Source organism: Podarcis pityusensis, assembly GCF_964106645.2.
Source record: "Podarcis pityusensis genome assembly, chromosome: 1".
Lineage (NCBI taxonomy): Eukaryota > Metazoa > Chordata > Lepidosauria > Squamata > Lacertidae > Podarcis > Podarcis pityusensis.
Window position 1 is genome coordinate 42,435,199 of NC_138028.1, and position 13,273 is coordinate 42,448,471.

At 43.3% G+C, this 13,273-nt stretch overlaps 1 protein-coding gene across 2 annotated transcripts in view; it reads right to left on the minus strand.

Moving 5' to 3' along the window:
- PLCB2 (phospholipase C beta 2) overlaps window positions 1–13,273 on the minus strand; it is a 53,012-nt gene that overhangs the window by 23,151 nt on the left and 16,588 nt on the right. For both annotated transcript variants that reach the window (XM_080996510.1, XM_080996511.1), the window contains 11 exons: window positions 13,072–13,125; window positions 11,343–11,418; window positions 10,310–10,410; window positions 9,568–9,734; window positions 8,749–8,895; window positions 7,225–7,382; window positions 3,272–3,354; window positions 2,460–2,544; window positions 2,119–2,290; window positions 1,329–1,423; window positions 742–838 (listed from right to left, as the gene is read on the minus strand). In XM_080996510.1, coding sequence (XP_080852636.1) covers window positions 742–838; window positions 1,329–1,423; window positions 2,119–2,290; window positions 2,460–2,544; window positions 3,272–3,354; window positions 7,225–7,382; window positions 8,749–8,895; window positions 9,568–9,734; window positions 10,310–10,410; window positions 11,343–11,418; window positions 13,072–13,125 — 1,235 coding nt within the window. The remainder of the gene's footprint in view (window positions 1–741; window positions 839–1,328; window positions 1,424–2,118; window positions 2,291–2,459; window positions 2,545–3,271; window positions 3,355–7,224; window positions 7,383–8,748; window positions 8,896–9,567; window positions 9,735–10,309; window positions 10,411–11,342; window positions 11,419–13,071; window positions 13,126–13,273) is intronic.

A 13,273-nucleotide genomic window follows, 5' to 3' on the forward strand; every position in this document is an offset into this window, starting at 1 on the left:
AAAACATGGCTCATGATATATGGTTTCAAGTATGCAATCTTCTCCCTTTCAGTTCTCAATTACATTGGGGCAGATACCAGAGTAACTCCAGGTGCAGGGGAAATTTTCTGGGTTTACACAGCCATACTGAAGAAAAGCATCTGATTCAGGGGCTGCAAGCCAGGAGCACTTATCTACAGGTCAGTCTACTTCTGCAACTCTAGCCTCCTAATAACCTCTATAAAAGGGAAGTAGGAATAATCTGTTAGGAGGCTGGTTAGTAGCTTTGGTTAGTGCTGCATGACTGTGCTCCAAACCTGATGTATTTTCTACTGCACCTTGTCTTGCTCTGCCCTAAATCCATGCCTGTTCTGGATTTCACCTGGTCTACTTGCCCTTCCCCCTCTAGATACACCACCTTTGTCCAGTCTTAAGAAAACTGCATTTTCTTAAAATAAAACCCCTAACAACTAGTTGGTTTTGTTTTAAGGAAATACAGTTTTGTGAAGTAGGTAATTTGGAGCACAGAATCAGCAAGAGGGAGGTATTTAACACCTTTCTTGGGCTGCCACCTTCTCTGCTCCACACCACCTTCGGAAGACTTCTTTTCCCTACACAGGATTCCAAAAGCATGTAATTTGTTGTTCAACCTTTACAGTGGAGCCAACAGATGACACCCAAATGCATGCAGATAGAGTATATAGCTCTAAATACCTGAAAACATGACATTCAATAGGACAGAGACAATAAATCTTTGCTTACGTGCTGAGTTTTCAAAGCATTCAAATTTGATGGGCTGGATGTAATTAACCAGGCTGGACATTTCTTCATATGCTGTCACTTCTAGACCTGCAGTACCCTAAGCAAAATTAGGATAGTTAGAGGAAAAGGCATATCATACAAACAGACAGACAAAATGATAAAGCCCAGTGGCAGACAGAGCCCTAAACAGAATCAGAAAGTAGTGGGTAGAACTCAGAAGAACAGTCAATGAGAACCACATATCTTTTTCCTTGAGTATAGTTGGCTTTGATCCAGCTGGAGAAGCACAGGTATGCAGAAGCAAGCTATCTCTCTAGTCGGATGAGGACCGGAGTACACAAATGGGTGGGGGGGGTGCAGCTGCTCCCCTGCCTCAGCAGTATTGCTAGGACAGGGACTTCCTAATTGGCCCATAGAGAACAGGGGGTGGGGACTGTGTAGACTTCCAGGCAGCACGATGTCTTGGACCAGTCCTGGACAGGTGGAAAGCTCAATTCTACCAAACAGCAGGAAAGAAGGAAGATTTTTTTAAAAACAAAAAAATGTTACTTTTCAAGAGTTCTTTAAACTAAGAGCAATAATTGTACCTCATCAGATTGCATCTTTTTAATCTCCTCTTCATCCAGGTTTCCCATGTCTTCCTCTACTTCAGACACTTCTTCAGTCACCTCACCTGACTTTACTGATAAATCAAAACAGAAATTAGTTCATTTGTGATGACTGCAACCAGGAGTACCAACTTGGCCCCGTGACCGTGGGTGCACAGGGCCATGTGTGCGATGCAGCGTGCATGGCCCTGGCACTGAAATTTGTAGGTGTCTAGCCCCTTTATGGGGAATTTTATGGGTGCTCAGGCACCCAGTGCCCCATGGAGTTACCACCGATGACTGCAACCAAGATCTGCCAACTATTTGTCTAAAATCTTCTTTAGGATCTGAAATTCCTTCAGACTGCAATTTCCATCCTTCCCAATCCATCTACCAAATCTGGAGGTCTACAGGCTCACCTTTAAGTGAGAACTGAATCAGATTTCCTCTTCCTCATACCTACTTTAGAGACGCTTTTGAAGTCACTGATAAAGCCACTCATTCTTATAAGTGAAATTCTGTCCTAAAATGGCCGTGTTGCCCTCTGTTTCCACATCAAATAATTGTGCTTATGTCAGAGCCTTAAAAACTGATTCCAGGCTTATCTGAATTCCCACCCCCCTCCCCAAGTAAGGCCCATCCCTTGTCATAATGTACCCTGTATATGATGAAGTGGACTCTAGTCCATGAAAGCTTATGCAGTAATAACATTTGTTAGCCTGTAAGGTGTCACAACACTGTTGCTCTTGCTACGAAAGATTAACAGGGCTATCCCTATGGAATATACTACCTATGCTATCCTTGTCTACTGGTGTGGGCTGATCAGTCATGACATCCTCCAGACTTCTTGCTTTCTTCAGAGTCTCTTGGTTCTCCCCAGGTATGAACTGATTTTTCTTGTTCTTAATCAAGATTTTCCCCATGAGATCCTGTGGGCTTGGCAGTGGGACTCCTGGTTTTAACTGCCCAAAAGATAAGAAAAAGGTTAGCATTCATGCAAAGTTTAGGTTTTTGCATCACTCCTCTAGTGAAGATGTAGCACAAACTGCCAGGGCAGCTTCAGGCCAAGCTAACACCTGCTTGCACGATAACTTCATCCCATGTAGCAATTTGGCATCCCTAGTCACTTACTGGAAATTTTTCAAGTGGCTCTGTCAGCAGCATGTCCCCAAATATTGTTCTACAGTACTCAGCCATCTTAGCCTGCTGCTTCGGCCTGTAAGAAAATATAGGTATAAAACACACACATGTCAAGCCTGAAGACTGGCATGATCCCTGCTTCATACTCCCAAATCTCCATCTGTCTCTTAGCATATGCATGGTTTGCCCAAGCTTAGTTGAATTATGGTGCTGGAGGAGACTCTTTAGAGTCCCATGGATTGCAAGAAGATCAAACCTATCCATTCTGAAGGAAATCAGCCCTGAGTGCTCACTGGAAGGACAGATCGTGAAGCTGAGGCTCCAATACTTTGGCCACCCCATGAGAAGAGAAGACTCCCTGGAAAAGACCCTGATGTTGGGAAAGATGGAGGGCACAAGGAGAAGGGGGCGACAGAGGACAAGATGGTTGGACAGTGTTCTTGAAGCTACCAGCATGAGTTTGACCAAACTGCGGGAGGCAGTGGAAGACAGGAGTGCCTGGCATGCTCTGGTCCATGGGGTCACGAAGAGTCGGACACGACTAAACGACTAAACAACAACTGTCCCATGCAAATTAAAATGTTGCCGCTCTCTGCCATGCTTGTGCCATTGTATCCTAATAACTTCTGAGAAGTAAGTTTGATTGAGTTGAAAGGGGCTGACTCCCAGGTAAGTGGGTTCTAGCAGTGCAGCAACATTCTTTTACCTTATTCTGACTAGACACATTTCTTACCCACCCCTCTACCCTTTGTCCAGAATGCAATCTCAGCTTTTTCTCTAATCAGCAGACACTTAATACTCACGAGTCCACATGGTTCTCAAAGGACAGGATCACTGGATAAGGGGAGGTTTTGAAAGCGCTTTCTGCAATAGCCTCAATTGCATCCTGTATAAGACATGAGGCAAATGAGAAAAAGATATTGGTACTTTGCAAACCAAGGAACTCCTTGTTCTTGGTAGTTATCCAGCTTTCAGAATGGCATCAGTCATTCCAGTACGAACCTTATGATATATCCAAAGCTTTTTAAAGAGCCTCCCGTTTCTATAACCGTATACAGTGAACAGAGGTGCTGGAATTCACCATGAACACCTCCCTCCATGGTCCATATGTAGATATCATAGCAAATTCATAGAGGGGACAGAGGGATTATGCATTCATTGGATATCTGCATAGGGCCTCTGCATATACAACAGCATTCCCATAGAGCTCCCTCTACACCACTAGAACCCTTGAAAACACGTGGCTTGTGATCTCAGAAAGAGAGCCTTTTGTGTGTATTGCTACATGCATGTGCAATTGTATGCATCCTGCTGAACACATGATGGTCAGGAGCAGCGCCAGCATCCCACTGAGAGTTTGCCACACGTGTTCGTTATGATATGATATGTGGCTTATGTCATACAATGTCAATGTAACTCCGGATCATTTTCCAGGTTTGTTAACTGATATTAACCCAGAGTTCCTCAGTTCAGAAGTAACAGGGAATTCTGGTTTAATACATGCCAGAATTGCCACACTGAACTAAGTGTGCAACAGGAGAAGGAGGAGTGAGCGAGCGAGCGAGCGAGAAGCACTCAGACCCTTGTTCCTGTCTTCTGCTTTATGAAGCCTCAAGCTATCATCTGTTGAGGCCTATAGGAAAAGATTGCATTTATTCATTTTATCATCTTAGGCTGTAGATTGTACAGTGGTACCTCTGGTTATAACTTAAGTAGTTCCGGAGGTCCATTCTTAACCTTGAACCGTTCTTAACCTGAGGTACCACTTTAGCTAATGGGGCCTCCCCCTGCTGCTGCGCTGCTTCTGCACAATTTCTGTTCTCATCCTGAGGTAAAGTTCTTAACCCGAGGTTCTACTTCCAGGTTAGCGGAGTCTGTAACCCAAAGTGTTTGTAACCTGAGGTGTGTGTAACCCAAGGTACCACTGTAATTTGTAAGTCCCTTGGGGACAGAGGCCATATCTGTGTTCCGTACACTGCAAAACCCACTGTTGGTACTAAAAATTGTTGACAAGTAATTGAAATACTTTTGCTGTCATCTGTCGAGTTTAAATTCAACCCGATTTGAATGGCTGTCTTAGAGAGCAGTGATTTGTTTTTATAGAGCATAGTAAAGTTTTAAATTACACTAGATGGCAGTTCATTACTTACTTTTCCCTTATATTTGGATGAGACTATTTCAATTTTTATTCATTCTTTTAAGTCCAGGTGCAGCAGCATTCTTGTCACATTTCGGTTTGATGGGTCTATCCCTCATGATCTCCTGGTACTAAGGGGGAAACCACACGTTACACTGCAGCTGCATGCAGTAAAGCCATAAGGGCCTGCAGCAAAGTGCCCTCAGAAGTGGGAGCTGGCTCTGGAGAAGTGATGGACAAAAACTATCCATCACCTTCCTCATTTAAAGAAAATGCAACACCTGAGGGCACTTGCAAAGGAGACAGGGCCTTTCAGGTCTTCATTATATGGAGCTGCAGAGTAACATGTAGTTTGTATGTAGTTTGCATCTATCATCTCTCTCTCTCTCTTTCTCTCTCATCTATCTATCAAGAACTTTGCTAGCCAAGTCCTAATCTTTTTTCCTCACATAATTTCTTATTTATGACAGAGAGAGAGATGGGGGAAGTGCAATTGTATACTGTGCTGTTTTATGACTTCTTTGTGGAAGCTGAGCCTTGATATGCAGCATTAGTACTAAGGTTCAACATGGCCTGGGACTTGATATTACCTCTTGCTAAGCAACTGTTCCTGATTGAACAAGCAGCAGGGAACTAGGAGGAGGCTGTTATGGTGCCTCTGTACTTAATCTGCATTTCAAAGGAAAGTGCTGCAGGTTGAAAGCAGGAGAGTGTCACCTCCCCCACCTACAACTATTTTGGAGAGGAAGGCAGCCATAGGAAGAGGGGAGGAAACATACATTACTTAAGCTATAATGAAAGGTGCATGCTGTGTTAATGGCCTGTAATTCCTTTGCAAGGTTCATTGTTGTGGTGCAGAGCAATCCTTCCATGTAATTATAGCTCTTGTGAAGCACAATAGCACTCTGTTTGTTTTGCAGGTTGGGTGGTGCAGTGTAAAGGGGACCGTGATGTCATAAGATCTGGAATGTGAAATTATGAACACCAAAACCACAAGCATAATAGAGAAGCTAATCATTAAAGTAGGAGAAGGGGAAACGGCCTTTCAACTTTGCTCATTCCCTGCTGATGCAATTACTGTTGGAGGTACTAGTCCACTATAATCTAGCTGGATATGCCTGCCGGAACAGATATACTTTGCGCACTTTTGCATCCAGAAAAAAGGCTTTTCAAGGTCTTCAAAAAGCTCGGGAGAGAAAAAATGCAGGTAGACATCAGGACTCTGGGTCACATAGCAGACATTGAGCAGATAGTTGGGTCACTAATGATGTATATGTTCTAAGTACTAAACTTGCATATGTAAGACCAGGCATAGGCAAACTCAGCCCTCCAGATGTTTTGGGACTACAGTTCCCATCATCCCTGACCACTGGTCCTGTTAGCTAGGGATGATGGGAGTTGTAGTCCCAAAACATCTGGAGGGCCAAGTTTGCCTATGCCTGCATAAGACCCAGGTTTTCAGTTTGCTATATTGGTGTATCTTTGGTGTTAAATTAAAACTATTCCGCTTTGTAAGACATGCCCCATTTTACCAGCAAAAAAAAGGAAGTAAATTCATAACTGTAAGCCACAAAGAAAATACATTTTACTGTATTTTATTTGATGTCAGATGGCATAGATGAGTAGAAGCTGACTACGCCAGAAGGAATAGCTCTTACACTGGTAAATGAAAATGGGGGCTGGGTGTGTGTGAACAAACCAATAAAGCAATCTGAAAATATGGACGCTTTACATTGCAAAGAGCCCTAATGTCTGGCTAAGGTTGTTTTCTGCGTCTCAGCACATTCTTTGTACTCAGTCTAGGCCTTAGTATAGAGCAGGGGTAGGCAACCTAAGGCCTGTGGGCCTGATGCGGCCCAATCGCCTTCTTAATCTGGCCCGTGGACAGTCCAGGAATCAGTGTATTTTTACATGAGTAGAATGTGTCCTTTTATTTAAAATGCATCTCTGGGTTATTTGTGGGGCATAGGAATACTCATCAGAGCCCCTGTTCTGGGTTCTCCCACTGCCTGAGGTAGATACACTGAGTGGCTATCAGGTAGAGGCTTCTCAGTGGTGGTGGACTGATTTTTTTAATGTCCTTGCCAGGTACACTCACCCAGGAGCGTATGAAGGGGGGACGGAGGGGGAGCTGCCCCAGGCACCACTCTGGGGGGTGACAAGATGGCCTGCTGCCCCCCCCCTCAGCTGCAGAGGGCGTGTGTGCAGTTAGTATGGGCGCTGCTCGCGTGGCATCCATACAGGCTGCCGTTCTCGTGCGCTGTCCGTATGGGTGTCGGTATGGGCTGCCTCTCACAAAGCGACCGTATGGGCTGCCGCGCATGTACACTCTGTACGGATGTCGTGCGTGTGCCGCCAGGTCTCACTCCGGGTGTTGGAGAGGGTTTCTCTGCCACTACACTCACCTGGAATCAACTCTGATGTCATTTTGGCACCAGGCAAAGAATATTTATTTTCACAGATTTTATCCGCTTTATTTGACTAGGTTTGTTATGTTTTTCTGTTTCTTCTATAAATGTTGATGTTTTCAGCATTTTTTAAAATTTGCGTTTTGAAATTTTGTGGAATCTCTAAAAACAAAAGTAAAAAAACCCCAAAACCATCTAAAGATATCTGTACCTTGAACAATATTTCTGTTGTCATGGTGAATCCATGGGTGATAATAGGCTCCTCATCTGGAGGACGCCCCTTCCAGCAATCAAGTTCCACACAGCGGCAGCCAGCCAATAGGGTCTGCCGATACATTTCGGGAGAGGAGATTCCAGAAAATTGTCCAGCTGCAAAAAAAAGGGGGGGGGGAGAGGAGGAAAAATAAGCCTGTCATCATCGTCTATGCAGCCACATCTTTTGAATGAAGAGAAGGGAAACTCATTTCTGTTACACAAATGTTTAAAACTTTTATTTCTTTTTGAAGAATTACTTGTGACTTCTCCATTTCCAAAAGTTCAGAAAACTTTAATTCACCTATGACATGATTAAAATTATAAATATTGCTTACACACACACAATGCTATATAATTGTGGGTCGTATTGAAAATTGTTATATTTTTAAAACCCTTTTAAAAAAAAGAATTGTTATATAACTTATTTCAGAATAGGTAGACAGAAGAAGACATGTGGACTGTAGCAAAACAAAAATAACAATAAGCAGAGCATATACGTAAAAGGAACATGAAACAATATCTACACATCAAGCCAGTGTCATACATATAAATAAAGATAAAAGGTCCAGTCGTGACCGACTCTGGGGTTGCGGCGCTCATCTCGCTTTATTGGCCGAGGAAGCGAGCATACAGCTTCCGGTTCCTGTGGCCAGCATGACTAAGTCGCTTCTGGCGAACCAGAGCAGTGCACGGAAATGCCGTTTACCTTCCCGCCGGAGCGGTACCTGTTTATCTACTTGCACTGCGTGCTTTTGAACTGCTAGGTTGGCAGGAGCAGGGACCAAGCAACAGGAGCTCACCCCGTCACGGGGATTTGAACAGCCAACCTTCTGATCGGCAAGTCCTAGTTTCTGTGGTTTAACCCACAGTGCCACCCGTGTCCCATAAATAAAGATAGTCATGGACAATTCTACTATAAATTTTGGACAATAGTTTGTCCATCTGTTCTCTATTTGTTTGGACACCTTTCAAAATATCATCACCAATCTTGGCACAAGGGTTGCTGAGGTGGCGTCAGTGGTCTTCATCTACATCTGGATGCCAGGTGCCATTTTGAATCAAGATGGCAGACCAAAATGTGATTTTGACATGACTTTACCTGGTTTTTGGCACAGGGTCTGCCACTTCATTAACAAACTTGACATGAGGGTTCCTAAGGTAGGGGCAGCCATCTTCATCAGCGTTTGGATGCTGAGTGCCATTTTGATTCAAGATGGCGGACCAAAACATGACTTTGCCTGATTTCTGCTGTGATAGGTCCATTCACAAATTTAAAAATTGTTTAAAATTTTTAATATTTTTTGGTTTCTACAAATTCCCAGGCATTGCCAGGCATTCCCTGCTAGTGATAAATAAGTCATGGCCTGATGAACAGTTTTCATAATGAAAGTAAGCTACAAAGCTAAGTCAGGGGTCAGTAGCTACCCTCTTGCAATACAACAGCTAGTGGAAATGGACATATCTCCTCATGGCTGCATACCTGTTAGGTAGGTGTTGTGGGACGAGTTGATGAAGTAGTGAGAGAGTGGCTGGCTCATATCTTGGTGCAGCAAGAGTTTGTCCTGTGATACTATACTGTTTTCAGGACCACACAGGAACCAAACCATTCCTTCTGGAGACAGCTGCCCTGCAAGATAATTTTTAAAATGTTACTATTGCTGGTAACAAAATACAAGGGCCTGGAGGAACTGAGTTTGCATATTCCTGCCCATCTAAGCAATGAGTGATTGATTTCAGTGGGGCCACTCTGAGTATTATTTAGTCAGATACACCCAATGATTTTAAGCTGATGTAGGCCCAGGCTACTGAAAGATTTCCATGTAATAAACAGATTCCTCCTCTTCTCCCAATGACTTTGCACCACCCATGACTCCTCATCCTCCGCTACCACCTCCTGCCACCATCACCAATAAAAAGGAGGCCAAAATGGAGGCCAGTGGTGAGTGGGATAAGGCGAGGCGGAGGTGGTGCCAGAGGAGGAGGCAGGGAAGGAGCTCCTCAGGGACCCAGATCTGCTGTCCCTCCCAGCTGTCCTGAGCCTGCTGCCCTGAAGCAACTGCCTCACTGAGCCTTGTGGGCAGGCCATCCCTGGCTGCCTTAAAAGTGGACCTCTATGACCATCTCTATCTGGTTTTCATTTGCAATGTTTTATTTTGAGCTTTTGTAATGTTACATTTGATGTTTTAAGAATGGTTGTAATCCATTTAGGGGGTTTTGCCCTGGAATTGTAGTGATATAGAAATAATAATAACAACAATATTACGATACATACTTCTGCTGATGGAAAAAATAAACTCACCTCTTTGAATATTCATCCCACTGGGCTCATACTTGTCTATGAGACCCTGTACCTGTTGTGGCTTGGCAGGGGGGAAAAGCATGTCATTGAGGTGAGAATCTCGCTGTTTCTTGTTAATGAATTTTGTCAAGTGGTCTTTGGTCATGTACGGCTTGGCTTTCGAATGGCTAAGCAGAGATAATGGAAAAAGGACAAAGAGAGAGTGGTGTCTTTAGATGTTCTGGAAAATCCCTCTTAGCAGGGAGACAACTTTTCCTACACTTATTTGTTGTTTTGACATGACTAGTTCCTTCTTACCCTTGCCCTGTCTGATACTTTACATTTGGTATCAGCAGTACTACAAGATGTGGGGAGACTGGGAATTTATCATGCTAAAACTGTCATCCAATAGCATGAAGTGGGTGCTGGAGAAATACGGTATGCACTGCAATGTTGGTGTAAGTAGAAGTTATGGGGATAATTAGGCATTATAGTTAGAGATGGCAACAGCATGCTCACATTTAGTCTGACCGTAAGCACACTTAATTCTGTACTGGATAGTACAGTATAATTCTGTACTGGATAGTACAGGTGGGAGGAATAGGAATAATCTTGCTACCCTTCACCACTTTTTCATTTAAAAAGTAACAGTGCTGTCAATCTAGCAATCTGCAAAATTCCAGCTGGTTCTCACAGCCTCCCTTTGCCTGTGCAGTATCCCTTCTCTCCCACACATGCTGGCTGCTACATAATGGAGGCTTACTGTGAGGTAAATATCTCGTCGATCTCTGGGCGAGGACATAGATTCATCAGGAACGTTTTGTACACAGCTTCAGGGAAGTCCTCTGGATTGATGCCGTCATTCTGGAAGCAGAACAGCAATTCTTGATGACTGTTATCAACCGTTTTGTGGACTTCATTTCCAAAATGAAGGGGCCCAAAGCCTACCCTGGAAGTTGGGCCCTCTGTCCTGGATGCCCTTCCCTGCCCAGGCCCAGATACACATGCTTTAAATGTATTTCTACCTCCACTATCACTTGGTTTCAGTGTATCTATGTGGGGTTTTGCTGTTGTTCATTTGGTTGTTTGTGAGTCGTTTTGGTTTGTCTTGGCAAGATAAAGCAACTAACAAATTTAATAAATAATAATAAAAGTGTGCCAGGTGCACATCATTCAGTAGTAAAGAATAAATACACTGTACTCAGCTCTACATGCATTCATACACATTCTTGTTTTCATTTTGTGTGTGTGTGTGTGTGTGTGTGTACTCTAGGACTGAGACCTCTCACTGAACACAAATACCTTCTGAGGTTGAGCTAAGAGATTCCAAGGCTGAGACAAACCAAGAGGGATCTATTGAGTTGGACATTGGTAAATTCTCTCTTCACAGTTCCTGCGATCCAAATAATCATCAGACACACACACCCTCCACACACACAGCTAGTTAAATACAAAGATACATTTAACACTATGTGCATTTTAGCTCTAAATAGGCAGTGTTGTACTGTGGCACACTGCATGCTGTACAGTAATGCAGAAAACTGACTTTTTTTTACAGCTGTTTTACTGCTGTGTTAGCAATGGGCATCTATACTTCATAGAATTAAACTGGTTTAACTGCCATTCAGTTTCCTCAAGGAACCTGGGAAGTTAGGCACCTGGAACAGAACTTTCCAACCTACAATTCCCAAAAGTCTTTGGAAGAAGACATAAGCTGGTATAAAATTAATATAAATTTGTTGGGCAGACATGTTTGTTGACTATGAGGCCTGGGCTATGGAGAATATACTTCTTACCTTGCCCTTTGGAAGATGGCAAGCACTTAATGCTGCTTCTACCCTTTTTCTGTCTGCAGGAAATGCTTGAAAAATACTGAAAGAGAAAGAAAAGGGTGAGTGAGAGTGACCGTTATTGGGGAAGAGGTATTTGGCAAAACTTCCAGTGGGAAAGGCAGTCCATATAGAGAAAATGGCAAATTGCCCAACATGTAGGCCATTAGTTGTCTCCATGAACTAGTTCAGCATAGGCTCCAACTATACAACCAGAACTATAAGCAATTGTTGTTGTTGTTTAGTCGTTTAGTCGTGTCCGACTCTTCGTGACCCCGTGGACCAGAGCACGCCAGGCACTCCTGTCTTTCACTGCCTCCCACAGTTTGGTCAAACTTATGCTGGTAGCTTCGAGAACACTGTCCAACCATCTCGTCCTCTGTCGTCCCCTTCTCCTTGTGCCCTCCATCTTTCCCAACATCAGGGTCTTTTCCAGGGAGTCTTCTCTTCTCATGAGGTGGCCAAAGTATTGGAGCCTCAGCTTCACGATCTGTCCTTCCAGTGAGCACTCAGGGCTGATTTCCTTAAGAATGGATAGGTTTGATCTTCTTGCAGTCCATGGGACTCTCAAGAGTCTCCTCCAGCACCATAATTCAAAAACTATAAGCAATAGTTATCTGATATTTCCTTCCCCTTTTCTTTTAGGAGTAACTGTGACTGAGAAAAGACAAGCAGTTCGTGTTATCCTTTTTTATTTTCTGGCAGAGTAGTGTAGATGACTTGCGTCACTTAAGAGACAAAGTGTCACACCTCTCAGCAGTTCTTTGTTTCTGGCAATCTGGCATCTGGCAATGAAAGTGTTTTTGAGGACTCCATAAATTCAGGAGCCTACTCTTCTTTTCTATGTTTGCTTTTTCTTGCCAATCTGATGTTGAATTGTGCCAAGTTATGTTCCTCTGCAGATGGATGAAATGGCAACCTGTCTTCTGCTATCCTTATTATTGTTGTTGTTGTTGGATGATGATGATTTAATATTTTAAAATTGTTTTTCTTATAATTTTTCCACAAGTGAGGAAGCCAGGGAGAGTGAGTCTTCCTAGGACTGGAAGCCAGGGGGATGAAGTTGTTCAAGGCTTGGGCAGTTTCAAATTTTCATTCAGCTATGAAATTCAGTGGGTGACCTTAAGCTAGGCACATTCTCTCAGCCTAATGTGCACCACACAATACATTTAAAGCACACAACTTCCCCCAAAGAATCCTGGGAACTGTAGTTTTTTAAAAGGGTGCTGTAGCTCTGTTAGGGATAAACTACAGTTCCTGGTATTCTTTAGGGGAAGCCATGAGCTTTAAATGTGCTTTAAAAGTATGGTATGGATGTGACCTCACAGGCTTGCTGTGAGGATATACTTAGGGTAGGGGAAACTGTTATGCCCCCTTAAGGTCAATGAAGGAAAGGCAGAGTAAAAATGCAATAAACAGATAAATAAACAATTAAGTTGAGGCAAACCTGGTTTCACAACATATAGCGAGTGCTGTAGAACAGCTTGATTTGTCCTGGGATTTGAAACCTGGTAAATTTTACCTCAGCCCTCTTAACTCTATAGCAGACTGGACCTCTCTAAGCATCCCCTCCCAAAAGAACCCCTGGGCAGCCATTTGTCCAAGAAGATCCCTCGATAGTGCAGTCATTCAAGTTTGTCACACACCATCATTAGATCATTAGTCAAAAGAAGCACAATGCACATGCCATACTCACTTCCTAACAGGAATTTTCCCCTCACTATTCAGTTGCAGTTTCAGCTTCACCAGTCTGTGGAAACATTCAAAATAGACAATCCTTGGCTAAGAGGAAAAAAATGGAACAAGGGAAGTATGGTAGTCATAACAATAGGGAAAAGTAAGATAACCGTAAGAGAAGCCTGAGGTGAATTATTGTTAGATTTAAAGCTAAAATTCGA